Consider the following 27,267-nt stretch of genomic DNA (forward strand, 5'->3'; position numbering starts at 1 on the left):
CAAAGTAAAAGTGGTGACTTCATCCCTGCATGTTAGCTGGAAGTGGTGGCTTTGAAAACACGCATCAAAATGATGTCATGACTATCCAGAAGCTTGGATAACAGCCAATCATGGCACCAAATATCCAATACACACCAGCCAATACTTGTTGCTCTGTTCAAATAATGAATGACGTAGCAGCAGGAAAATACATCTTAAACGATACAAACAGTAAGTTAAGGCGTAAGGGGTAAAAATGCTAGAGCTCCCAGAAAGAAAGAGGAAATAAAATGATTCAGAGGCAAAAAAAAAAAAAAGTTTTCTATTTTTCCTGTGGATAAAAGCTCCTAAAATCATAGAAAATATTAAACCCAAGAATTTACCACAAAGTTTAAGGAAAGAAATATATTCATCTGAAATAAAATGCCACCATATAGAACAGATAAGTGCTTCTTATTATGACAAACTTCTATCATATAATATAGGTCAATACTTCAACTGAACAATTCACAAATTCAAGAGCAAACCAGTAAAATTAGGAATAAGTTTTTTTTTTATTTTTATTAGCACGTGTCCAATATTCACGTGGGCATTTAACTACCAACAATGAAAAAACTGAGAAAAATGAAATGATCTTCCTGTCTTTGGTCTTAGCTAAAAATATTTGAAGATAAATATAAAAATATATACTATGTTAGATTTCTCCATAATTAAAAACATTAAAATGTTTCTCGTACATAAGTATAAATACACTTGATTGTTTTAATTGCTGAACTAAAAAAAAAGGTTCAAGAGCTTAAACATGTCCCTCTTGCGTTTACATTAGTTCCATTTAATCAGTGTCTAAGCTCTTACTGAGCAAGTCATGACTGAAAGACAGCTGAAAAGTGAGAGTTAGAGGGTTTGTTTATTAAAATTACTGACATATTATTATGTCTTCTCCTCCTAAGATACTTAGTTTTGTTTCACCCAAGCACGAGGAGCGTTAAAATAACTTTCTCTGATCCAACAGGTGCTCTGCTACGAGCTGCAGGGCGAGGAGCGGCTGAAAGCAGAGAGAAACCTCGCAGCAGCCTCTCCCGACCGGCGTTAAGAAGTCGGCTGTGGCTCCGTCTCCTCGCTGGCCTCCGTTTCTCCCAGGATCTCCCAGCTGGAGGCAGAGTTGCTCATGTGGGTGGGGTTCCTGTTCGCGCGCGTCAGAAAGCCGAAGCTGCGGCCGACAGAGTGGAAGAGACAGGCCTCGGGTCAGACAAGCGGTCAGGGATAATAGCTAAATATAGACAAGGATTGGCAGATCATCGGGACAGAGGCGGTGGAGTGGAACTCATGCTGCTGTGTTTCTGTGGCTTGGTTGGCCTTTGTGTGAGAATGCTTTTTATTTTTGCATCCTTACTGCTGCAAAGTTGCATATATAACGTGTTTTGTAAGAAAAATAAATAAATTCACTCAAACTTTTTCACATTTTGATATTATAAGCTAAAATGTATTTTATTGGCATTTCGAGTGACAGACCAACATGGGAGCAACATAAAATCTGGTTTCCAAATGTAGTGCAAATAAAAATATGTAAAGTGTGGAGTGCATTAGTATTCATCCCCCTGTGGCAAGCATTTGATAAACCCCCCCTTTCACTGCAAGTACAGCTTCCACTATTTGAACGATCGGCTCTATCAGATCTGCAATTAAAGTGTCTGACTTTTTTTTTTTTTTTTACTAACAAAATTAGTAAAATGTCAACTCTAGCTATTTCTCAACAAGACACTACATTGGCCGCTCTAACACGCCACTATGCTATGTTTGATCTAAACAGTTTCACTGTAGCTCCGTCTCTGCATTATACTGCAAGGTGAACCTCCGCCCTAGACACAACAGCTTTTGCAGCTTCAAACAGGCTTTCTTTCTTTCAGTTCCTTCATTCAACACTGACCAGCTTCCCTGATTATGAAAAGCATCATCAGAGTATAACGTTGCCAATGTCTTCTTTCGCAGTGGGGATGGCATGTTCAGGATAGTGTGCGGTACATACAGGGTGTTTTGTATGTAAAGGTTATATTTTTACCAGAACTCTGACCCCTACAGGCTTTAAGCTGTAACCACACCTTTAAGCTGTAGCCAGCTCAACTTTCAGTGTGAACTTACAGGTGCCGAATGCGTGACTCAGCTGGTTTGCTAGGCCCGTCTACTTCTGAGTGCTCCACTTCTGTCTGCCCGTTCAGGGAACTCGTCTCTTCCTTATCGCTGAAGAAAAACATATGGCTGTATTTCTCACCTCTTTCACATGTTTCTTCATCTAGACCTTACTGCTGGGTGAATTTCTGAATGTGAGGAATGCATTTTGCCTCTAAGACGTACCTGATGCTGCAGTCGCTCAGTGGAATCCCCAGCATCTTCGCCTTTATCAGCTTCCTTCGCTCTTTGATTGCCGACCGGACAGCTTCCAAAAGGAAGCCTGGACACCTCTCCTCATTCAAAATCTCCCTGCAAATAGACGATGATAAAAAAAAAAAAAAAAAAAACAATTAGGAAACTCTAAGAACTAAATAGTCAAAAGTGCACCTGAATCTGAAATGTTCCTCATCAATATTCAACTGAAGCTCTTTAAAACCCACCTCTGGTAGTAGTTGAGCTCCTCCTGCACCAGGAAGAGGTTGGTTTTCAGCTCGTTCCTCTCAAACAGAATCTCCCGCACCTCCTTCTTTGTGAAGCACGGCTGATCAAAGTCGTTCTGCTCAACGGTTGGCTTTTCGGCCAACTCTTTAGCAGTTTGACTTGGACTGGGCAGCTGGGGAAACAGAAACTCATTAGTCTATGCAACAACAAATAGCTAATAAGCTCTCCTGAAGAGCAACTGAACTGTGTGAAACTCTGAGGAACGAAAACGACGAGTCAACAGAATGCGCCGTTCCAATCCTGGATTGGTCAGCTCGGCAGTTCAGAATCTCCCCTTTCCAAGACGAACATTTTCTTGACATGCTTGCATTTGAGAAAGGCCAAATTTAACACTTATCATCCAGCCAGTGCAGATTGGATTTGGCATGTCTATTTGTTTTTGCACGTTGAGCTCACACAACGTGCAAAAACATTGCTGCCTTTTGACGAAGAGGAATTTCCTCGAAACGGGTGTTTTTACAGGACAACGACCCTAACACCAGTATGTGGTTCCAGATTAGCAGGGTTAGCATTATGGAGTGGTCAGCACAAGGCCTGAACTTAAAATTAACAGAGAAGTTGTGGTTTGACAAACAGCGGCTACTTCTGTGCTTCATAGGAAAGCTTGAATCTCCCAACCCCGTTTAGGTTATACAGTACTAATATTCAGTTTTCCTCAATTTGATGTTTCAATTTTAAAACAAAGAGAATTGTTTACAACACATTGGCATGTATAAAATACATAAGAAGAGTATTAAGTGCAACAAGACCACATACAGAGCTGTTTCCGTCGGCTTTGTTCAGCTGTGCGTTGGCTTTGTTTAGCTGTCTTTGGAGCCTTTCTATCTCCTTGTTTTTCTCCTTCAGGTCCGTCTCCACGTCGGCCTTCCTCTCCACCATGCTCTTCAGCTGCGTCTGCAGCACGTTCTGCTTGTGCCGCAACTCTTCGTTCATCTTCATGAAGCGGTCCAACTGCTCCTGGAGCTGCACACGCATGAACACACACACACACAACACACTTGTAATGGCATCATGAGCAGTAAGGCAGACATTTGCTGTTCATCTCAGGGGTTAGAAACAGAGGTACAATCGATATGCCGCTGCTGAACATAAAGACAGGGAGCCCGAAAAACAGCCACGTTTGTGCTTGAAGCACATGGTGAACAAATAAACCACACACTGTCAAAACAAATACACTGAGTAGGGTTTCCCCCAGAAAACCTGCTACGCCCAGTGCTCAGGGCGCTAGAGCAGTCATCCAGCCAGCTGCCATGTTTTTGAGTTAAAAAATGTTAAAAGTTGACAGGAAAATTGAAAATATCACTTGATAGTTATGCATTATTGGAAGACTGGGCGATTAATATCTAAACACCATAAATAAAATCCTTAAAAAAGGCAATAATTTAAAAAAATAACTAAAAGAAAAAAAGAAAACAATGCTTAGCTTGGTGGGGGCACAAGTAAAGCCTGGTGGCCCACCAGGTTTATAATGAACTGGGGAAAACCCTGCATTAAGAGACAAATATTTTACACACTAATGCGGAGACAGAATCAAGTGAAAATGTCATGAACTAAACTACGTCAGTTGACATTTAAGGTTTTCTTTTTATCCTTTATGTCAACTGATTGGGAGCAACAAGTTAAGCATTAACAAACACACCCAGACTTGGCCGTTGTATAAATCATGTGGTGTGCGTGCCCTGACAGACACAGAGACACATGCAAGCAATCAGTCCAAGCTACACACTCACACACACACACACGTACACATACACAGAAGCTGTGTGGGCAAAAACAACGCCTGGACTTGCCTGAGATATGCAAGCAGCAACAATTAGATGAATCTCTTCAGACTTTTACCAACCGTTCACCGACTCACCCTCATCCAGAGTCCTTATTCGTGTTCTTTAGAAGCTCTAATTTCTTTCTGAGTGCTTTATAAAACATTTCTGAATTGATGTCTAGCTTCTTGTAGTATTTTAAAGTGATCTTCCTCATCACTTTAAGTTTATGACGCTTTTTCAGGACTTTTCTGTCTAGTAGTACCAACCTGATTGTGGCAGCTTATTACGTAGTGAGAACTTTAGACCTTAAGATGATCACCTGCGGTATAGCCAACTAATTTCTCAGATAATTACTCGATGGGAATCATCTGTGTGTTATCACTGATATCTGTCTTAGTGTTTTAGCAGTTCAATGGTACAAGTGCTTCCTTACCGCTTCCACCTCTTTGGAGACTGTGGTGATCTCCTGGACTTTCGCCCTCAGCTCGTCTCTCTGCTTGTCCACCACCCCTTTCAGCTTCAGCATCACCTCCCGCTCCTGCCTCTGAGTACGATCTAAAAATAACAAACAATATTTATAGGAAGAAAAAAGCAAAGGTACAAAATGGCACTGCTATCAGATTTCTTTGCCCTCATTACAAAACATTATGAAAGACCGAAGGTACTGCAATCCGCTTAGTGTTGCATTGAAAGCAGTTAGCTACGAAACGTGTGCCTTTAAAATGGTGCTTCATGTACAAATACACAGAACTCTAATTGTGTTGTAATATCATATTAACATCTGATTAACAAACACCAAAGTATACAACTCTGGGAAATCATGAGAATTTTTCTGAAAGTGGAGTTCCCAGTTCTCCAACCTGACAAGACGACTGTGTCACAAACATTTAATCACAAAGCTAACGCAAACATACCACAGATAACTCCCTATTATTCACTGCTGTATGGAGCGCAAACTAAAATACTGTGGTGGATGTCTAAACCTGAGCACAGAAAGATAGATAACGCACACACCTACCATTCAAGTAAGATATGTTTTTTCACCATATTTGAATAAACGGACTCCGACTTCAGACATGGCTGCACTAAGAGAAGAAATAAAGTGCATGTCCTAAACCCAAACCTGTGTGATGGTTAGTTTTAGGTCTGTGACTGGCTGGTGAGCTGCCCACCGGGTGACATAGTTCTTGCATGTTGGACGGGAATAAAAAATGGGGCGATTGAGGTTTTGTCCAAAAAAAAAAAAAAAGGAGGTAAATGAAATTAAAAACTTGGCTATTTTAGTCCGGTAAACGTAAAGCTTGATATTTGAACTAAGCTTCATTAAACACCAAAGCCTATTAGCTTTTACTTTCTCTAGTTCAAATTAAGTTGTTCTACTTTCATTTCCTCCCACGTAAAACCTAAGAGTCAGCATAACTCCAAGTCTACTTTTACAGGTTTGGAGTCTTCTTTGTGAATACAAGACAGATTTGGTCTTTTATGTTGTTGAAAAATCATTTGTAAAAAATATAATACATATTTATTTTTCTTTTCTGATATTATGCTAATTGAACTCATCATAAACATGAATATCTTATTTTAACATTTATTTGGTGAGCTCTGATGACGCACCTTTATTCACTTTTAGACAAAAAATATTTTGGATAACTTTACGTTTATTGAGGATTTTATCAAATCCACACAGAGGTAATTATACACACAGGCTTGTACGTATATCATATGTGGTAGATCTAATTTTAACAATTGGTTTTCTGATGGTAATTTTAAGCATGATCCATTCAGATCCAAGGTTGGAGCCACTCACATTAGCTTAATGTTAGTCTGGCTTTATATGTTTTAAAACCTGTTGTGATCAAAGTTTTTTGCTGTTAATAATAAGGTAAAATTGACCAATTATACCTCTATTTATATTGTCAGCAAAGACAAACCTATGGCATGATGCCGCCACTACCAGGTCTAACTGCTCGCATAATGTTCTTAGGTTTAGAAGCTTTAGCTTGTCTCCTAGGTGTGGTTATAAATTTGCCTCATTTGAAAAAAAAAATGTTCTCCAGAAGACTGGTGTGGATATCAACACATTTCAGTTTGAAACAGGCGGTTCCAAAACACCCAAGCATCTTTCTTGGTTGGCAAAGTTTTAGTTCATGTTAACGTAAAACTTCAGTGACTATTGTGTTCATAAGAGCCCCGTGCCTTGGGTGTTCTAGAACTTCCTATCATTCAGGTTTTGTATCATTTCAGACAGAGCAGTACTGAACTTTTGCAAACTACCCTTTCAAATTCTGCCTCTGTCAAGAAACCAAACAATTCAAACAAGCTCTACCAGTTCTACTTAGCAATGGTCAAATATCCAAACAAAAAATGTACCAGAAGCTTGTTGTTGACTGTGACGTGTAAAGTAACTTGCAAAGTGTCATTTGGTAAAATACTGCAGGGTTTCCCTTGGTGTATTATAAGCCTGGCGGGCCACCAGGCTTTACTTGTGCCCCCACCAGGCTAAGCACTGCTTATTTATTTAAGCAATCACTTAGCTTTTATTTATTTAAGCTTAGCAAGTTTCCTGGAGGAAACCATGTACTGTTATACTTTTGAGACAATGTGGACAGAGAAAACCCAGTGCATAAAAACATGTGGACCCAACTCTTGTTTTTAAAGAATCCTGGATGTTTTAAGCTGAAAGTTCCCAGAAAATGTTTCAAATAAATTATTAGATTTCAAAACTATTATGGCATTCGTACCCATGACAACTGAAAGCAAAATTCTCTCTGTAGCCCTACCTAGGAAGACAACATGCTTTCCACAAGATAATACCTGTCTGCCGGTGTGGGCCTCCTCTTTATGTTGACATAAACATTTTTTTTACAGAGGCTTCTTCTCATACCTGGAGAATTAACAAAAAGATAGCACAGTGTGTGCGTGTGTGTGTGTGTGTGTGCGTGTGTGTGTGTGTGTGTGTGTGTTGCGAACACTGCATTAACCAGTCAGACTACTCTCGAGTTTAGCATGAATGCCTTAAAGTTAAGCCACTGTTTTGAATGTGTGCTGTGAGTATCTGCATTTCCACAAAGCTTTTACATACACCAGAATGACAAAAACAGGGAAAGCACAAGGCCTGGAGCAACAAGATGCTTAGGTAAATGAAAAATAAAATAAAAATAAAAAATCTATTGCAGTCCACTCTACAATCCAGAACACGGTGTTGTATGGTTTCACAATCTAGATCCAAACATATCCTGTCTGAAATTTGTATTCTGTTACATGTAAAATATTAAAAAGTTTGATAGTGTAAGAAACGACCCCAAAGTAAGACGTAAAATCAAAATGTAAACAACAGTATTAGCATCCAAACTAAACCATAATGGTAAAACAATTGTCTAAGTTGACCATAAAAAGTTCAACAAATACTTAAAGAGCACACCTTCCTGGGCATAGGTGCCCTCCAGCCTGCTCTTCAGCTCCTTCTTATCATCCTGGAGCTTCTGCAACCTGGCCTGCAGCTCCTCACATCTCCTCTCCCACTGTTCCTCCTTCTGCTGCAGCTCCTGCTCCAGAAATAGGAGAAAGATGAGGAAATCCTAACCCCAGAGGATCTGTATTTAATGTTATGATGTAATTGACAATGCAGAGGAAAAACTCTCGTGAAAATTTTGGAACCGGGACCAGTTCTTTTTTATATATCTAATATGCCACAGTGAGTGTGCCGCCTTTTACTTGAAAATGTTTGTCATTTTTCAATTACTCTGTCAATCATTGCAATTCAAAAAGCAAATTAAAATACCTTCACTAAATTAAGATTTAGCTTTCTAAATTGGGTAAAATTTTGACAATTTTTTAGTCATATTCATGACACTAAATCATACTATAAGACGTACATATCTCACTTACAGTCATGATGTTCTACGAGGTACGATTACTATCATATTTATTTATGATGACACATTAACACACTAAGTCGTAATAATGAAATATTTCTAAAACATCAGATAATATCTGAAAATTATGATGCAGCTAATTCTATTTTATGATTATGAATTATTCTGAAATACTTATACAGTGGCAGTTCTCGAAATACAATTAAAATGCAAACACTTATTTGAGATTGTGGGGGCTAATAGAAAACAGAGCAGTCCTACAGAAACCCCACAACATCGTCTGTTCCTGCAAAGCTCCGCCTACTTCCCTTAAGCCCCGCCCATTTCTCCAAAGCTCCACCTTGAAGATTCAGTCCCAAGCTGAGTTTCCCCCGTCAGATTACTGTTAAATAAAGGCCACTAGTGCCAATTAAAAATTCTTAAAAAATATGATTTTTGAAAACCTGTGAAAAAACAAACAAACTTGTAAAGCAGAAACCCCACAATCTACTAAATCTGACAGTCACAGAAAATTTCTCAAGTGGACAGTTAACAGGAAATTGTATGATTTGGCACTCATCACTTTCTAATGCGACCCTGGACAACTGCCCAAATCAAACACTGCTACTTATCTCAAAATTATGATCTTATTATGTTATGAAGAGTTTAAAATATCATCTGATAATTAACAGTTAATTGCTATCTCTTAATGTGAGCTAGTTAGGTGTTTATTATTAAACAATACCTAAAGTAAGATGTGAGATATTACTTTAAAGTAGTACATTTATAATTATGATATAAAATGGGAACATAATCTCATCAGGGCTTTCTGATTGTTAAATTATCACATAAGTGAAACATTATTCCATATAATTATTAGATATCCATCCATATATACCTACTTAACTGTGGAAGTTACAGAAAATATAATATTTTCTCAATATTATGTGATAGTGGTAATATTGAGGAAGCCTAGTGAACCAGCTGTGTTATATTTAAGGAGATAAATTTTTTTTCTTCTTCCACGATTCGTCCATATTTAAAATGCTCAACCAAGACGTTAACCAAGTAACTGATCTTGTTGTCTTGACGACGAGGGATTTAAATGGGGTTGTTTGTAGAAATGGCAAACCAAATAACTACTTCAGTTACAATAAATATATGTCTTGTAGTTACACCCAACTTCAAGTTCCACTATAAAATTGCTTACTACACATTAAAAGTTGAAATGTTGAATGTTTTAGCAACATTTTGTGGAGGTCAGCCATGTAAACCGTTGGTTTACAACAGACAGAGTTGTTTGTTACTGTTACATGGTTAGAACGGTCTCCTAAGAGAAATACATAGTTCGTTAAAAAAAATAAATACAAAATGGTGGCTGCATTTAAAACTCACCCGGATTTCATTTTTCTCGTAGCCCTCCTCGCCGTCCTTCCCCCAGCGCTTCTTCTGCTGCTGAAGCTGGATTTGCTCAAACGTCTTCAGCAGCTCCTCTTCCCTCAGACAGAGCGACTGGTTACCGGAGACGAAGCTCTCCAGCAGCTCCAGCACCTTCACTATCTTCGGAACCAGACCCTCCACGCTCTCTTTGCCGTAGCCGTCGATGAGCTTCTCCACCTCAGCGCCGACCAGCTTGGCTATTTCGTACACATCATCGACGGTCAGGGTGGAAAAAGTCCTGTTAAAGCAGCAGGACTCCTGCGGGAGTCTGCTCTCTGTGCCCGTGTCCATGATGTCTGAGGCCAGCAGCAGTAGGAGTTCGCTTCACATGTTCCCGCCCCCACGGCTTACAGCAGACTCGTCTGCTCTTTGTGAAAGTGAAAATAGAGAAAGTAAATTCTTCCAAACCTCGCCAGCTTTGTTGTGCACTTTAAAGCGCATACACTGAACACACGCGAACATGCCCGCTCGTGTTCCCAGCTCTCAATTATTTAATGCTGTCACGTCAAACCCTGCAAGACGCGCTGTGGTGGGGACAAGGCTGGGCAGAGCAGTGCTCTGTTGTAAACCCGCTACAGGACCCTCCTCCTCTCCTGACCAATGTAACGCCAGGGCAACATGCACCGACACTGCCAGTTCCTGAAGACTGAAGCACCTAGCGGAGCGTGAAGGCTCGGGTTTCCTCTCTGCAGCTAAAACCACAATTACCATCTGCAAATGCATGCAGTTATAAAAAGTGGCAGGACACTAATAAACAGTGCAAAAGCATCCATTCTCCTTAAACTTTTTCATGTCAAAAACTTTTACATATTACAGACAGAAGAAAACTACAGTATACATTTATTTGTATTTATGTCTGACATAGGTAATTATTTACTAGGTGACTTCTGAATTGTCAATGGGCAAATTTATAAGGCTAACAAAGGAAGCAGTGTTCACTAGTACTACTAGAGTAAATCTACATGCAGAACTTCCGCTTTACTCACAGCTCTGGTACATTTCAGAAAAATCCCCAAAAGGAAATTGTCCAAACAACTTCTATAAAAAGTGATTTTTATTTAAACCCAGCATTTAACATCACAGGGTGTACAGTTGGAACATGTTAACAGGGTATTTCTAGTAAGAAAATGCAACTTTCAATTTCATTTCTCAAAGGGAAAAGAGGAAGTCGTGTTTAACCTTCTGCAATAATGTCAAAAGTTACACCAAATATTACGTCCTGAAAAACACTAGTTCGCATACAAGTAGCCATAAGAACCAAGACTTACCAAGAGTTTTACTGTAATAAAGAACAAAACACTCATGGAAAATAATGAACAAAACTAATTTTTAAAAGCTCCTCAAGTCTTCACATAAAAAGAAATGCAAAATATCACAACTGAGCATCTTATGAAGAAATATTACGGAGACATTTCTGGACTGGCTCTTCATGATTCTGGCAGATCTATCTACAAAGATTTGCAGGAAGGCGGCGCTCAGCCGAACATGTCCTCTCTGTCAGCGTTGTAAATCTCGCCCTCCTGCAGCGAGGCGAAGTTTAGGAAGTGCGAAGGTCGATGGACTTCATGGTAGAACTCTTTGGGGTTGGACAACTGCAGGTCATACTTCATGTTGGGATCGTGGCGCACACCTGTTGGCAAAATTTATTAATTGCACCAGCTCTGGAAAAAAAAGTAAATAAAAAAAAAAACGAAGAACTACAAAAAAATAAAAAATAAGGATACCGACCCATGAAGTTGTAGTTCCAGGAGACTTGGCCGGGAACCATGAAGAAGCCCAGGAAGCGATCAGAGAGCAGCATTTGGACTCTTTCATAGTGGGATGGAAGGTAGCCTTTCGGGTTGTTGCCTTTATCGGTGTTTTGCCGACCCCATTCATAGCCGCTGGGGGTCAGCTTGTAGGCTGTGAGTGTGCACGAACCAGGCGTAAAGCTGAAACAACACAAAAGCTTCCAAGTCAGAAAACTCTTCACTTTCTTACGATCTATACCAGGGTTCCTTTACATTTTCATATCTAAATACATATTTATCAATAGTTTTAGGCCCTCTTTTGGCGCTGAATTGAAACCTACCTGCAGGTGATTATGATGGTCTTTTCTCCATCCCATGACGGGTTATCAGCCATGACCTTAGCGTGGGTTGTAACGTCCTGTGGGGACAGCTGTGGGGACTCGTTCGGCTGTGTGTGGATCCAGCCAAGAGGCTCCATTTCCTGATCAAACATAATATGTTAAAAACTGAACAACTAATACACTTACATTTGAGAGCAAAATGTATATAGTGCCGTTACTTTAAGGTATTCATGAGACGGCAGCTGGTTGGGGAGGTGGACAGTCTGGTGTGTCCCCCACTGAGGTACCATGACGATACAGCGGATCTCCTTCACCTGGGGGTTGTCTGGTGGGCTGGTGCCATACAGGTAGCCTGCAATCTGAAGCAACAACAGCAGTTTTCAGTCAGAGACTCGTTAAGAGTGTGGAGCAAGAGGCGTTTGATTACGGGGTTGTTCAGGGGGGGGGGTCGTACCTGAGCCCGCAGATCTGAAATACAAATGAACTTCTTGAGAACGTTCTTGGGCAGGATGTAGGTGTAACCCGTCTCCTTGATGTCGTCAGAGGACACATAGATGTGGTTGGTTCGGAGATGGAGGTTGGCAGCAGATATGGCCCTGATTGAGAATTAAAGTCAAACGATAAAAACACATCAACGTCGTCTTACAGCTGGCTACTGTGGAAGACTCCAGCTAACGCCTTCCGATTAAAACTTCAAACCAATGTTTCCACACACCTGACTCTCCACTCAGTCTTGGAAGAGAAGGTCTGAGTCTCGTAGTTAGAGGTGGTGGAGGTGATGATCTCATCTCCGTGTTTGTTGACGGTGCGGGTCTGCGTGGCGGTGAGCTGCGACTGCTCTTTGGTCTGTTTTTCGATCTCGGCGATCTGCTGACGCTGCTGAGACGGGGCTGAGATCTCCATACCCAGGATGATGTCACGGATCTCAGACTGAGTCAGGGAGGCGACGTTCACGCTGCACACAGACAAAACAAGCTTTAACTACAAAATACAATCTCTGCTTATTCAGAGTTACAAAATAACTTGAGCCACGCTCTGGATTAAGTGAACAGAACAACTCTTACTTGTTCTTTTTGCCATAATCGGCCAGAATGAGATCCTTAAGTTGAACTTCCACCTTGATCCACTCCTCATCTGTGAGCGTGGGCCAGATGTGATGGGGCTCAGTGATTGTGGTTTTATCAGGTTTCAGGATCACCTTGGCGCGGTCGTTGTTGACGTGGAGCGCTCTTAGGATCAGGATGAGACGTGAGAAGGCCTGGATAGGGAGCAGAGAACCAGGCAAGCTTTTTACGAAGGGAAAGTCAGTTTGTTCTAAAACATCAAAACTGTCCGCAATAGCATTTTTTGGACAAAATAAAGTCAACAAACAACAAAAAAGTCTTGCATGTATTTTAAGAGGCTAAACTCACAGTGTAAGACGAGATGGTCTTCAACCAATCATCGTAGAGGTTGAACAGCACCATCTGTGGCTCAGTGGCCTTCAGAATCAGGTCTCCAAACTTTTCCACCTTCAGACAAGCCTGGAAGGGCAGCTGTAACTCGGAGCCCTTGATCACGATGTTGGGGAAGTCGAGCAAGTGCACCTAAGCAGAGACAGCAACTGTAAAACACAATTTCCATCCACAGAGGATGATTCTTAAAGAACCAGTTAAAGAGAGGAAGGTCTTACCTCCAGAGGGTCCAACATGCCCTTCCTGGTCACAATGATCTGTTTCGGCTGCTCCTCCACAGGGAGGGAGCGGATCAGGGCAGCAACTTCTTCAGCCGTTTTCCATTTGGCCAGCTGCAAAGAAAAAAATTAAGTTATTTTTTATATATCCAGCATTTTCATAATTACTGAAGATAACTTGATTATCTATACAAATGGCCCTATGTGTCATTCCACCCCTTTAAATGACAAAAAAACCATAAATCTTTTGTGATTTAACTGTGGCTGTGAAACAGCAGAAAACAGAACTGAACTAAATTCTAGGAATCCCAGACGATTTCTTTGCTTTTTAATGCTTTAAGGTTAAAACTGAAATAAAAACTCCAAACCAAATTAATTTCTAAAACCAGAACAAACTCCACAGATGAAAGCTAAGTGGTTTTCACCTGTCCCAGACGTTTCTGTCCAGCCCACACAGATGTGTGGATGATCTTGAGGAACAGTTGGCCTGTCCTGGGGTTGAAGATGAAAATGGCTCCATTGATGGGCTTCGTGGTCAAGTTTCCTTCAAAAGTCTGTGTTCACAAATTAAAATAATAAATGTGACACAATTCAAAATCCACTTGTCTGAATTTCAACATTTGTTTCATAACAATTCTGACCTTGTGGATGGTGACTCTGTACACGTTCGTGTCATCCACAAACCAGATGATCTGGTTGGAGAAGAGTTCTCCGTAGTTCTGAGAGGACAGGTACGGCTCGGTGGGCTCTGAGGAGTACAGCTGCAGACCTTTGCGGATGCGCTCTCGGAGCACATACAGAGCCGGGTTGGCCTTCATGATCTTGGCCATGGCCTGCTGGATCAGAGGTTTGCTCCCAGGGAACCAGTTACCATAGGCACTGGATGAAAAGCAGATAAAAGGCAAGGTTAGACACACTTGAAAAAAATATGGAAAAATATTCAGTAACCCTGAAGAAATGGTCTAGGTAAGTATTTATTTTACGAAATGGCAACTGAAACTAGTTGCCATATTGAACGACTTGATCATTTCCAACAATCCCAGAAAGTGGAAGATCTAAGAAATGATTATAGTAGAGAACCACAACTACCAGACCATAATCTCCTGGTAAATGGGATCGTCAGTGAATAACAATAACACTACATTTCATAAAGATAAACCAGTGTGAGCCCTGAAATACTGCCTTAGAAAGAAACTATCTCTAAAGGAGGTCACAGGATGGATATGAAATCTGAAGCAAAGTTTTACAAATTACTCAAACAATAGACACCTGTGCAGGTTGTAAGCCAGGTCAATGGCAATGAGCACTCCAGTGGGGGAGGGGTAGATGCTCATGTTGTCTGTGGTGTAGTCCAGGAACTTGGCTCTGGCATAGCGCTCAATGTCGTGAGAGTCGTAGTCGCCCCATCTGAGCTGAATGTCGATCCAGTACTTCTGTGTGGTGGTGCTGTCCATCACATCCCTGAAGGAGAAGGTCAAAGGTCAGCTTTAGTTGCATGCAGAAAGAATTCCAATTCGCATTTAGATAAAGAGTTTTCACCATAAGACCTACTTTGAGTCAGCGAGCAGAGACGGGCGGGACACGTTCCACTTGTAAGACGCAAACAGGAGGATGTCTGCACAGGACGAATTCATCTTGTAGGATTTCCTGGGATGGATGGTCTCCTTCTGCACGGTTTCGATCTCCAGAGCATCGAGTTCCTGGTCAAAAACCTGAGACCCAGAGAAGGATAACTCATTAAACATCCTGGAACTGTGATGCTTTTGTTCTGCTGTTTCGCTTGTGGATACATAAATCCTTCACTCCTAAATGCTGGGATCCCACCTGACAGAGATCCATGACGATGCTCTCGTGAATCTTCTGCCACAAGTGAGCCCTGAAGATCTGAATGAGGGAGATCTTCAGCGTGGGGATCTTGCCGTGCATAAAGATTCCTGTCAAGTCAAGCTGTACTTGGAAACCCACGTACACCTGGAGACGAGACAGAAAAACAAAAGCTAGAGCAGACATTCACAGCTAGCAGACGAGCTCATTTAGAACCAGATGACTGTACTAACGTTGGCTCTGTTGATGGTGGGGGACCACCACAGAGTGAAGCGACGATTCGGGATTTGGTTCAGACCAGACCTCTGGGCGTTTGTCAGCTTCTTCCATTTCATCGACTCTTCAAAGCCACTGGCCTTTTCCCTAAAGCAAAGATTAACCGTTTATAAAACTAGAATGTAGCAACGACCAGCTACAATGCAAGATCAAAGAATTAAAGCAATGGACAACCTAGAAACAGTAAAGAAACAGTTCTAATTAGCTTCTATTTCAGTGGTCCATCAAATTACCCATCACCACTGTTAGTGGTAAAGTGAACATACCAGAAGAGACCCTCCCAGGTGGGGAAGTAAGTGCCTTTGAAGAGTGTGTGCTCCAGGATGCCCTCCACGCCGCCTAGAGCCTGGATCATGTCTGTGCGGTAGTTGTTCAAGTTCCACAACTTACCGTCGTGCCTCTGGTGGGTCCACCAGAAAGGATTCTGCTTCAGCACCTGAGCTCAGGAGAGAGAGACAACAACATGTTGGAGAAGCTTTCTTTCTTTTCCTTTTTTTTTGACATTGACATAAGTTAATATTTCTAGTTTCCTGATCAACTCTATTGTACCTGATACTGTTTGAAGTCTGTCCTGACTCTCCAGCCTTTGTCATAGGCCAGAGTGTGCCTGTCCTTCTGGAAAAGGGTGTTGATCCGAGGTATTCCTCTGTCCCATGAGTCCTCCAAATCCTCCAGAGTGAGACGCCTGGAGGAAAAAAAAAAGTACATTGTAGCATAATCACTTTAAGCAAAATTCAAAGAAGCCTCTCAGAACAGGCAGCATCATGAAGACCAACAAACAAAGCAGAAAGGTTAGGGATAAAGTGACATTTCATACAGGGTCTGGTAAAACAATATTCCAGATTTCAAACATTTCACTGAACACTAAACAACTGATCATGACTTCAATTTGACTAAACTGACACACAAGGGCATCTAGTTTATATACTTTGTTAAGGCACAGTAAGATCTGTACTAAAGAAAATTTGGTTCAGACAAATGACCTTGTCAGTCAAGAGTTTACCTGTTCTGGGCAATGGCCTCCTGTCTCTTGAGGGCGTACTCGGCCCAGACTCTCTGGGAGTCGATGAACTCGCTCTCCCATGGCTGAATGTAGCGGTACAAGTTAGGAATGAGCTGATCTTCTTCATGACTCATTCCAGACCTGAAGTGGGTGATCCCCACGTCTGTCTGCTTGGACCACCTGGCAACCAAAGACACAACCAAATGAGTCAGCTGTTCTGAAATAGCAAGCAACATGCTAGAGATGATGTCCCTACCGCAGGTCTGACTGTGGGATGAGAACGTGACCCATGGACAACATGCCAAGACCGCCCAGCTCTTTAGGAGTGTAGAAGACGACCGGAGGAAAACGGCTAGGCATTTTGGAGTTCAGCCCGATCTTGATACGGGTCTGGATTTTGTTCTCGCATTTCACTAGAAGGTCCAGCAGCTCCTGTGTGTTGACCACAGCCTCACGGAAGTAGGTCATCAGGCCGATCAGAGCCGTGTTCCATTTGTTCACGATCTGAACACATAAACCATTTATACTCAGATGATTCATCCCTTTCAGCAAACTCTCAGTTACCATAGTAGCTTGTGACTGCAAAGACTAACCTTGGTGAAAGTGGTGGATCCAGAAGCCATGAGAATCTGACGCACTCTGTTGTGGAAGCGCTGCATGGATTCATCATCCACACGCAGGAAACACTGGGCCGTCCTTTCTTTAGTGACCTGCATCAGAAAACACAACAAGACGCCTTCAGAATCAACGGAAAGAGAAAATCCAGGACTGTTGAACTTCTCCTCACCTCATTCTGCAGGTTCCAGACGCCATCTTTGTGAGTGAACTCCTCGTAGCTGGTGCGGCACTTCGGAAGGATGCGGCACTCGAAGCCGCACATGTTGAAGAGCAGGTTGGGGTTGTCTTTGCTGTAGACCGACACGAAGCTGTTCTCCCACTGGACTGTGGTCACAGACCTCGGCAGGCGGTTCTTGATGTCCCAGAAGACCGCTCGCCCGCTGAGGACATCAACAAGAGGCTTCAACTCTACTGCCGTCTTGTGGAATAAACCTATCTTCACAAACGTCCCGACTGATTATCTAAGGGTAAACTTACAGGTTGACGTCGTGTTTCATCAGTCTCATGCGGGCGTCACGAGGCCAGCACTTCTTGTTGTTGTATCCCACGATGTTCTCGTTGTTGGGGTCTGGGTGCTCCGTCAGGTACCGCTGAATCAGGTCTCTGGCCTCATCAGCAGAAAATCTGCAGAATAAAAGAAAGTTAATACAATTTTAAAACTCCAACAGATTTCAAGTAAAGCAAAACAATACAATCTGAATACAAGTGTCCTGTGTTGATATGTTCCTACCTGAAGAAGATGTGAATGCGGTCGATGTAGCGACAGTACAGCCGGATGGGATGGGCCGATTCGGTGGTGGTGTCCTGGAAACTCAGGAAGTCGTTGGGCATCTGGGGTGGGCCGGCCATCTCGCTGGCACGGTGCAAACCGAGCACAAGCAGGTCCATCACAAGACCGTAGTACTGAACAATGAACGAGGCAAACTGGAGTCCCCTGATGATGCCGTAAGAGTTGGTGTGGTTCATGTCCTACAGAAGAGATAAAAACATTTAACTCATCTTCCAGTACCTAGCTGGCTACCATGTCCTAAAAGAATCAGCGAACAGGGTTACCTTGTAGTTTATGACCACATTGTTCTTGGCCGTCATGTAATCAGCAATGTTGTGGTCAACGATGAGACGCAGCAGTCTGTTGAGCAAAGTCAGATCGATCTTCTCGTACATTTTCTCGTAGCGAGACTCCAGCATCACGTTGCACTCGCCCTCAGCCGTTTCCCACACGTCCTGCAAGTTGTTGATGCCTGAGGAGCAATAAGACATGTTATTAAAGCTCGTTGAAGAAATATTTATAAACTATTACAGGGTTCTACAAATTTTAAAATCTAAATCTTTGACTCTTTTTACATCTACAAATTTTTGGATTTTTCTAGCCATTTTTTTTTTTTTTACAACATTTCAGCAGAAAACTAATGTAGCTCAGTTATATTATCTTTATGTTCCGGAAATCACAAAATAACAAATCTGAACATGGATTCAGCAGTTTGATAAGATTGTATTTTTTTGGTAGTTGGACTGGAGTTTGACACCCCCTGGTTTAGATTATTTATCTACAGTGAGAAAATGATTCAAGACTCCGGGTTTCTGATGTTCTGAAAGCCTAACGTGAAAGTCACCTTGGCACCATTTGTAGACCAGAAGCGGTGGAGGTTCAGTGTCAGCTGGTTTGATCCAGGGAGGGAAAAGTCGCCTCTTGTCTGCCTCGTACCACAGGTACTGGTCCAGGTACGCATCAGTGATCTTCTCCAAGGGCTCCACGTCGTACACAGGCACCAGGTGGCTGTACAAGTCCATGAACTCAATACCAACCTGCACAAAAAGGAAATACACAAAGTCTGAAAAAAGAAATCACACATAGTAACAAAACTTTTTCCAAATTACATTTAAGTTTGGGTCTAGAAAGATATATAGATTGACTTCAAAACTATTTTACAGGAAACTATTTTCATGTTTTTTCTTACCCTTCACACACTGACCCTAATAAATTCTAAAAAATGTTGTAACATTTTGAGCTTGAAGCTCCCTGCCTTAAAGAAGAAACATCTCTAAACTGTCTCCACATTTCTTTGTGCTGACCTCTTTGAAAGCTCTCTGTGTGAGCAGGTGACGTTTGATCCTGGAAAGCGCTTCATGCGGGTTGTCGTAGGCCTGCTCTATCAGCCCCAACTCCTCCCTCTGACTCTGATTCAGACGAGATTTCACACTGCCAGACAAAAACATACATGGAAAAAATATTAAAACGTTGAGGCAGAAAACACAATTGTATATAGTTGATGATCGTCATGAAATTAAATTACCTGTATGCCTCTTTGAGCCTCTCCAGAGCCAGGATCAGCAGCTTGGTGTCGTGTTTGTAGGAGAGTGGGGGGAAAGGTATGGGAGAGAAGCGCCGACTCTCCAGCCAGTGCACAGTGGTTGTGTAAATGGCCACAGCCTCTTCCGCAGTGATGTAAGGTCCGTCCTGGAGGCGGAAAATACGCAAATCAAGACCCATTTCAGTGAAAACAAAACTTTCACTGAAATATTTTTGGATATCTTCCATTAATCAATGCACTAGGTTGTAAATATCTTTTGAATATCTGAACCGTGAAGAAGCCAACCGCTCTTGCGGCCAGCAATATAAAATCCACCATTCATTTTCATATTCCTCCAGTTCTTACGCACAGGCAAGCTGACCAATGCAAGTGCGCCTTTGTAAGAGGACTTCAAAATAAGTTATCTGTCATGTTTTCTAAACAAAGTTCCTTGGTGCTGAAAGTTTACCTTCAGATAGTTGTGCTGTCTCTCTTGCTCAGCCTTCAGGTACAGACGGGTCAGCCGGCCCAGGTTCTTCTTGCACACCGTTTTGTCCACAGTGGCTCCGCGGCGAATTCGCTCTCTGTTGTAGTGAGCCGTATTGGTCCACCAGTCAGCTTTGGCCTTCACGTATCGCAGGATCATGTTCTCAATGGGAGTCGGGAGACCAGGCACCTAACAGTTTGGAGGGAAAGTACTTGTTTTATTAATTGTTTTAGTACATAAAAATGTGCCTATGTGCTCAAAATAGTCATAACATGATGCAGATTTTTAGGAGAAGCAAAGTAAAAGTTCATACTAGTCAACATACTAGTCAGATTTTACCTTTTTTTTAAAGTAACAGTTTCTCAAATGCCAAATTCAATTTGGATAACGAGGAGTGAGAAATATGGAGATGATCGATTGCATGATTTTTACGTAGATTGGCCTGAAACTCAAAAATCAGATCTTTTTCCTGATTTGCAAACACAACATCGTGCTGTACAGCCAGGTTGAATTTTTACGTTTAAAATTAAGCCAAATAAGTTGTCGCATGAAGGCAGCTCCTTCATTCAAGCTACAAGACAGAAACTTTAATGACGTATTAGGAAGGCTGATTACACAAAGATACGCCATTTATCCTATTGAAGTTCCAGCCTGTTATAAAACTTGGGGGATTTGAAAATGCTGGCAGATTATTCAACCTGATTAAATCATATAGTTACAATGTTAGTTTAAAATGTCAACTCCAACCATTTTAATTCTGATATATTATAGCTCTAGAATACTATCGAAAACATACTGAAATCAGCAACAGCAGATTTTTATTTTATTTTTTTTTAACTCTTGTATCGCTTGCGATTTACCTTGCAGCCCCATCCATGTATATAAAACACTGACCTTCCATGGGATGTTGGCCTTCCAGCACCTCCAGGACTCACTGAGGTGCTGCAGGATGGTTCTGGCCTTGTTCTGCTTGATGCCTTCAGGCATCATATCCAGGATGTCGTGCATCACTGCAGCACGCAGCTCCAGGTCAAAGTGCGACTCCACGCGCTGTTTGGTCACAGTCTTGGCCACGCCCTTGGAATGACGACCTTTTGAGGAAATTTAACAGTATTTTGGTGTTGCTCACACATTTTCTCATCTATAATCATTTGAATGTGTGCACAACAGCAATCAAAGGCTTAACAAGATGCCTGACCTTCGAACTGCCTGGCCAGCAGGTTCCCGAGCCACCTCTCCAGCAGCGGAGTGATCCCCCGCATGAAGAAGAGCCACACTCTCCAGCCTGGAGACCAGAAGCCACAGCCTGGCCCTTTGCCCACAGGACCCTGATCACACACGAATTAGACAAGTTAAAGTGTAAAGAATCTCCATAGTTGATATTCTTGATATTAAAATCACCTTGTGTTCAGAAACACTGGAACAACATGGTGCAATTACTCACAGTGTTGAAGCGGTAGTAGACGAGATGCTTTAGGTCTTTGCACATGCGAATTTGTCTCATCAGCTTGTACTTGTAGCGGTACATGCCCGTCAGCTGTCCCACGTGTGCAAAGATGTACTGCAGCCCGTCAGCCAGCTACCAAACATAAACATAAAATCAAGTATAAGATCACCATCAAACAACTGAAAAGACCAAATCAAACAAGGCGTAGGTGCTGGTTTCTCATATGTGAGCATGCCAAAGGTTTACATTTTAAAGCTGCTACTATTTTCTAATAATGTGTCAATAAATTAGAATTCTAGTCGCAAGATGGCAGAGAAAGTCCAGCTCAAAACACAAGTACTTTCTTTAGGTATTTCAAGTAATTAACCTGCTACAATGGTGCTGAACAAAAAAGTTCAGACGTTCACTGTGGCTGAAAATGTGCATCTAGAAAAGTGGATAATCCAGTTAACGGTTTAAACTTTTAAAACACACCTGGAAAGCATCAACATTTCCCAGTCTGTACTGCACATGGCTGTCCACCACCAGCTTGCTCAGACGTAGCACCTCCCTGCACAGATGGAAGGCGTTGCCGAACCTGGACTTCTTTCTCTCCTGCAGGGTAAAAACGTGTACAACGCCACCGTTTACACAAAATACTGCAGAATTTAACAAACTCCACCAGATCTCACGACGCTCCAAGCATTCCATAAAACACTGATACGATAGACGGATCTGCACCTTTGTGGTGAGCGTCTTGACCGGCTTCAGGTTGAAGTTGTAGTCCAGATGCAGGTAGTTGAGGTTCTTGCGATGAATGAGCAGATTGAGCATGTTGTAGCCCTGCCTGCAGACCTGCAGCCCCACCTCCACCCAGTCCAGCTTGGTGGACTGGAAGAACTTTGTTGCCTTAAAGGAGCGGAACAGGTACCTGAAAAGCAGCAGAGACAAAAACTTTCAACAAAATAACAAATGGCAATTACATTGCTTCAAATTGAGATGAAAAAATTAACAGGAAATCAAAGTGATGGTCACCTCTTCTTCTGAGCCTTGGGGGGTCTGTGTTTGAGAGCGTTGAGTACGTAGTACTTCAGCAGTTTTTGGTACGACACGCGTACTTTCACCGGCTGTCCCGCAGGGCAATGCTCTCGGTACCTGAAAAATAATTCACACTAGTTTCAGGTTTCTCTAAAAATATATTATATGAGCTGAATCAAGACATTTTTTTCCTTCTTTAAAACACAATGGTTGTTAGCGCACCAGTTTTTGACCAAGGGGATATCGATGGCACGCCTTGTGCGGCCAGAACGCAGGTTGAAAGGTCTGGGGGCCCAAAGCAGAGCGATGCCATTGGCTGTGTTGTCAGTGTAGAGCGGCGTCTCTTTAAGGAACGGCTCCACGAACTCTGGAAGCTCAAACTCCTCATCATCATCAGGGAGAGGCTCCTGGCTCTGAGGGAGAACAGGAGTTAAGAAATTTGTTATAACAGTTTCTGACTTTTAAAGAAAAAAAAAAACTCAAGAAAAAAGGGAGAAATTATAATAAGAATATCTGAATGATGAGGAGTACTCTGCAGCTGCAGACAGGAATAAGATATAGTCACCATTCATGTTACTATTCCCCTTGTTCTTACGCACATGCAAGCAGGCCAATGCAAGTGCGCCTTTGTAAGAAGACCTTTTAATAAAGCGCCAATTTGTTGTCATCCAGAGCAAAAGGAAGACGATAAACCACAAACCTTGACTGAATGTCTGTGAGAAATAGGGTTGATCAGCGGATCAAAGTAAAACGCTGGAAGATCTGGGTCCTCAGTCTTGATAAATACCACATTGGGTGTGTGGTACCTGCAAAAAAACAGATATCAGAACCCAACTAGCTCAATACATAAATCGTAGCAAAATTTATGTTTCAACAGAAGAGAGAAATTCAATCAAGCATGCCTTTGTTTAAACAAACCATTGTTTAGTTCTCACCAGGTAAGATGCACATGGTGCGGCAGGTTATTGTACAAGTAGGGGAAGGCAATCTTGTACTCGGTCCTGATGGGCTGCCGGATGATGATTTTGTTGATGTCGTTGAACTCGTTCCAGTCTTCATCCCTGCAGAGCAAACAAACAGCTAAAAATGAGCGGTGAGGGCCTCTGTACATTTTACATCTCATTCTTTTTCTGATTCAGATTTTCCTGAACATTTCACCTTAGTTGGATTGCATGTTCTACAAATCATAAAACACCACAATGCTGAAGCTGACTTAATTCACACCCAAGCCCAATCTAAAGCTCTGATCTAAGGTCTTGATGACAAAGAAAAACAACATGAATTTTACCCTTTGAGAAAATCTTGGTGTTTATCTGTGGCTTCTCTCAATAGCTGTAAACAACTACATACATTTGACAAGAAAATTTTTTTATTTACTTCATACGCTATGAACTACAAAATGCCTTGAATGTTTTGTTTTTCTGAAATAAAGACAAATGTTGTAAAATGTCTGAGTTGTCTGTGAAACTTTCTTCCTCCAACATGAGATGTTGAAAAGAAATTATAATTTCCATCTCTGGCTACAGATGAAGCAAACAACTTCACTGAAATGTTTTTGATCAATTAATGACATGCAATTAAAAATGTTAGGTTCACAGTCCAGCAAAACATACAGTCTGGGCAGAGAAGAAGCTACTTACTGAAGGTTAATGTCCCTGACTAGTGGCTCAAACTTTGGTCCTCCTGGGATGGCCATGTTCAAGGCTTTTGAAGTGAAGAAGGCCTTCAGGTCAAACAGGTAAAAGTAATTAAAGTCCACTAAATCTGTTAGAAGCTGATTGGCCAGACGATACAGTGTCGACATCATGGGGAGCGTGAACTGCCAGCGACGGTAGGTGGTGCCGTTCACAAACCTGAAAGACAAACGTTAAAATGTTTTAAGATTTACAAGTCAAGCTGCAGCTGACTTTAAAACTTTAAACAACCGAAGACTCACTTAGGATTATCCTTGAGGGGCTGGTGCTCATAGAACCACTCCACGACAGAAGAATCTTCCTCCTGATCGAGCTCCATCTGAATGGCCTCCAGAGGTTCCACATCCAGGATGTTGTCGGCGTAGTCCAGCGGCGGCTCTTCGTCATCAAACGGCGGAAAGCGCATCCTCTTGAAGTGTCGTCGGTCACGCTTCTCACGACGCATCATGATCCACATGGTGCTGACATTTTGTGGGGAATAACACCGATGTAAGACATGCACACATCTTTCAGGTAAACAATTTAACAAAAAGGGCACAAAATGAGAGCATGGGGTGCCCAAATCTCTCACCCCCACTGGGCAATGTAGACAGGCTCTATGACCCAAGGGATTTCATTCACAAAGGAAATGGCTCCGGTGATGTGGTAGAGCACAGGGACGTCTCTGATCTGCTCCCAGGGCATCGGCATGTTTTCCAGAAGCTTCAGCACTGCGTGAGGCATGTACTTCAGAGCGCTGCACAAGAACAAATAAACACAATCAGATCCAGAGAAGCTGAAATCCAAAATATCAATCAGCTTAAGAAGGGAAAAACCTCAGTGTCGTTTTAAATTGTAACTTCAGTACATTAAAAAAAACTTTCTTAAAAACTCTGCAACAATACAAGAGGAACATTTGGTTTTACCCTAGGTAGACTCTTTTGTCATGGCGAAACTTTCTATTGGTCATGTCTCCATGGTCCCTTATGATCTTGCGGACGTGCTCAGGAGGCATGTCTTCTTTCTGGGCATCCACAAAGCCAAACTTTCTTTTCTCCGCATAGCGTTTGGCCTGCAGCTGCTGCCATTTCCTTGCTGGAAACAACATTAATTATCAAACATTTTAATAATTATTTTACAAATATTCAGAAAGTGAAACTACTCTAGATTTGATGTAATTTTTTCTGGAAAGAAAAAGACAAAGGAAACCTTTTTCCTGGAGTTTTTCTTCAGACATGTAGTCTGGAACAGGCGCTGGGGGGGGAACAACAGGAGGGACGCCTGGTGGAACACCAGGGGGGACAACCGGAGGTACACCTGGAGGCACACCTGGTGGCATCCCTGGAGGGACTCCTCTGTAGGGAAAGGCAGCTGCCATGGTGCCTCACTGATCAAAACAAAAAGTTAAAAGGCAAAATGATCACATATCATCACTGGGTTTTGATTATTTAACACAAATTAAATAATCAAATAAGCTGAAATCTATTAAAATTATAGATGAATGTACTTGATGTTGCCTTTCAGGGCACTTGATCGTTCCTTGCTAGGTTGTTGAAATGAACTATTTTTGTCGAGAGTTGTACCGAGTTTTTAAATTAAATTGGGGGCATAAATCATCACAGAATTTTTGTTTTTAAAGGCTCAAAATATCTTATTCAATTGCACATATGTCATTAATTTAAAGTTACCGAAACATAACTTTTGCAAATTTTGCCAACGCCCCTAATTTTAAATAAATCAAAGACATAAGTAAATCCAAACACCTGTTTATTTTAGTCGTTTCACGGCAGTCTGTGTCTGCATTTTCCTCCACTTAATTCAAATGATTCCATTTCAATACTCATAACTAATTTAAAAGTCAAAACTCCCGGGGTTTGTTTAAAGACAGTAGAACGCTAAATTACACTACCCTATGTATTTATTTTAAAGTGATCACTTTGTTCAGCATGAAGCTGAAAAGAAAAACAGTAGCTTCCTTTTTGCGGACATTGCTAACTTAGTTAGCTCAACACGGCTTCATCAGGCGGCGCACATACAAACCATGTATACAATCAGAAATAAAACGGTAACATCACCAGGTAACAGCTTACAAATGTCTCAATTTAATGCTTGTAAACTAAAAACGACTAAACATTCACTTTGCTGCGCATCAATGTCAGTATTTAGATAACTAACCGCAGGCCCAACATGTTACAAATTAAATGCTAGCTTAATGCTAACGCTAGCTAAATGCTAGCTTAATGCTAACGCTTAGACAGTGGCTAACGGCTGCATGTTAAGTAACAAAAAAAAGCTATTTAAAGACTACAAACCTCGATACTTTCGCACCAAGTGCAGTTGTTGTGTTAAAACTGCTTCTGACCAGTCAATAAAAGCTTCTACAACATATCTCCCAACTCGTGTGTGACCGTATCGTGCTTTTTTCCGCTTCAGCGATGCACCGAGCTGAACCAGCGCACGACGGTATCCGCACGATTAACGCAGCTCCGAGGAATTCTCAGATATCACTTGCGCAAAATCGAGCGATTCTGAAAACACGACGAGATCTCTTCTACGCCAAAAAAGAAACGCAAACGTAGAAGGAGCGCTGCTTTGAGAATGCAGATTTGACTTCCGGTACAGTACTGTCCTCTACGGGCTTGGAGTGCATATCACAGCGGCTTGAATGGGGTTAGATTACATTTTAACCAGACAAAAAACAAAACAAAGGATAAACTATGAGTAGGACTCATTATAATTTTACTCTTTACACAGGCGCACAACCTTATTAAAATAATTAAAAGCTTTAGTCTTTCGTTATGACAAAAAAATGCGTTTTAATTTAACTCTTTTTTTTTCAATTATTGTTTTTGTCCACGGAGTTCATTTCTGAGTCCATTTTAGTTAACTTTTATATGTTACGATTTTCTTACGAAATGCGGTTAATATAAATGCAAAACAAACGTATCGATTCATCTATAAAACATTTATGAGGAGCAGGACCTTTTACGTGCGCTTTTTAATTCGGTATATTAGATATTTAATAAATCGGTGTTTTATTCTTTTTTAATCTATTTACAATTTCTTAGTTCTTTCATGTTATTATTATTATTATTATTCTAAAGCACATTGTGAAGTCGAAGCACAAAAAAACATTTGCGGTGCTACACACTGACAATAAAGTTCTGCATGTGTTGGAGATT

The 27,267-nt window shown here is 41.6% G+C and overlaps 2 protein-coding genes across 2 annotated transcripts; both read right to left on the reverse strand.

Annotated features, from left to right (window-relative positions):
• Positions 1 to 866: 866 nt before the first annotated feature.
• rilp (Rab interacting lysosomal protein) lies at positions 867 to 10,231 on the reverse strand. The gene is made up of 8 exons (XM_008425602.2): positions 9,662 to 10,231; positions 7,834 to 7,957; positions 4,846 to 4,967; positions 3,406 to 3,612; positions 2,589 to 2,761; positions 2,332 to 2,457; positions 2,119 to 2,217; positions 867 to 1,189 (listed from the first exon to the last, which is right to left on the reverse strand). The coding sequence occupies exons 1-8, from the start codon at positions 9,995 to 9,997 to the stop codon at positions 1,069 to 1,071; spliced, it is 1,308 nt and encodes a 435-aa protein (XP_008423824.1). The 5' UTR covers positions 9,998 to 10,231; the 3' UTR covers positions 867 to 1,068.
• Positions 10,232 to 10,742: 511 nt separating this feature from the next.
• Positions 10,743 to 26,573, reverse strand: prpf8 (pre-mRNA processing factor 8). Its single transcript, XM_008425604.2, has 43 exons — positions 26,398 to 26,573; positions 25,295 to 25,472; positions 25,012 to 25,180; positions 24,678 to 24,842; positions 24,349 to 24,567; positions 24,053 to 24,265; positions 23,348 to 23,473; positions 23,113 to 23,218; positions 22,635 to 22,825; positions 22,410 to 22,529; positions 22,116 to 22,305; positions 21,870 to 21,989; positions 21,393 to 21,527; positions 21,147 to 21,276; positions 20,843 to 21,039; positions 19,931 to 20,137; positions 19,465 to 19,628; positions 19,244 to 19,370; positions 18,784 to 18,976; positions 18,224 to 18,411; positions 17,901 to 18,139; positions 17,648 to 17,794; positions 17,340 to 17,550; positions 17,146 to 17,262; positions 16,809 to 17,056; positions 16,553 to 16,732; positions 16,099 to 16,234; positions 15,816 to 15,985; positions 15,507 to 15,636; positions 15,274 to 15,420; positions 15,001 to 15,161; positions 14,719 to 14,910; positions 14,091 to 14,328; positions 13,875 to 14,003; positions 13,450 to 13,563; positions 13,190 to 13,363; positions 12,842 to 13,035; positions 12,493 to 12,732; positions 12,232 to 12,373; positions 11,996 to 12,136; positions 11,778 to 11,917; positions 11,435 to 11,637; positions 10,743 to 11,336 (listed from the first exon to the last, which is right to left on the reverse strand). The coding sequence occupies exons 2-43, from the start codon at positions 25,461 to 25,463 to the stop codon at positions 11,182 to 11,184; spliced, it is 7,077 nt and encodes a 2,358-aa protein (XP_008423826.1). The 5' UTR covers positions 25,464 to 25,472; positions 26,398 to 26,573; the 3' UTR covers positions 10,743 to 11,181.
• Positions 26,574 to 27,267: the final 694 nt, after the last annotated feature.

Source organism: Poecilia reticulata, linkage group LG13, assembly GCF_000633615.1.
Source record: "Poecilia reticulata strain Guanapo linkage group LG13, Guppy_female_1.0+MT, whole genome shotgun sequence".
NCBI classification, from domain to species: Eukaryota; Metazoa; Chordata; class Actinopteri; order Cyprinodontiformes; family Poeciliidae; genus Poecilia; species Poecilia reticulata.

Bases quoted from the DNA above. Each gene is read 5' to 3' on its own strand.
- rilp (XM_008425602.2), bottom strand. From the start codon at position 9,997: ATGGACACGGGCACAGAGAGCAGACTCCCGCAGGAGTCCTGCTGCTTT. The intron at 4,968-7,833 runs GTGTGCTCTTTA...TGTTATTTTTAG, and splicing joins GGGCACCTATGCCCAGGAAG to ATCGTACTCAGAGGCAGGAG. The intron at 2,458-2,588 runs GTGGGTTTTAAA...GTCTATTTGCAG, and splicing joins GAGCTCAACTACTACCAGAG to GGAGATTTTGAATGAGGAGA.
- prpf8 (XM_008425604.2), bottom strand. From the start codon at position 25,463: ATGGCAGCTGCCTTTCCCTACAGAGGAGTCCCTCCAGGGATGCCACCA. The intron at 15,986-16,098 runs GTACAATAGAGT...TCCTGAGCTCAG, and splicing joins CAGACTTCAAACAGTATCAG to GTGCTGAAGCAGAATCCTTT. The intron at 11,918-11,995 runs GTAACGGCACTA...ATGTTTGATCAG, and splicing joins CGTCTCATGAATACCTTAAA to GAAATGGAGCCTCTTGGCTG.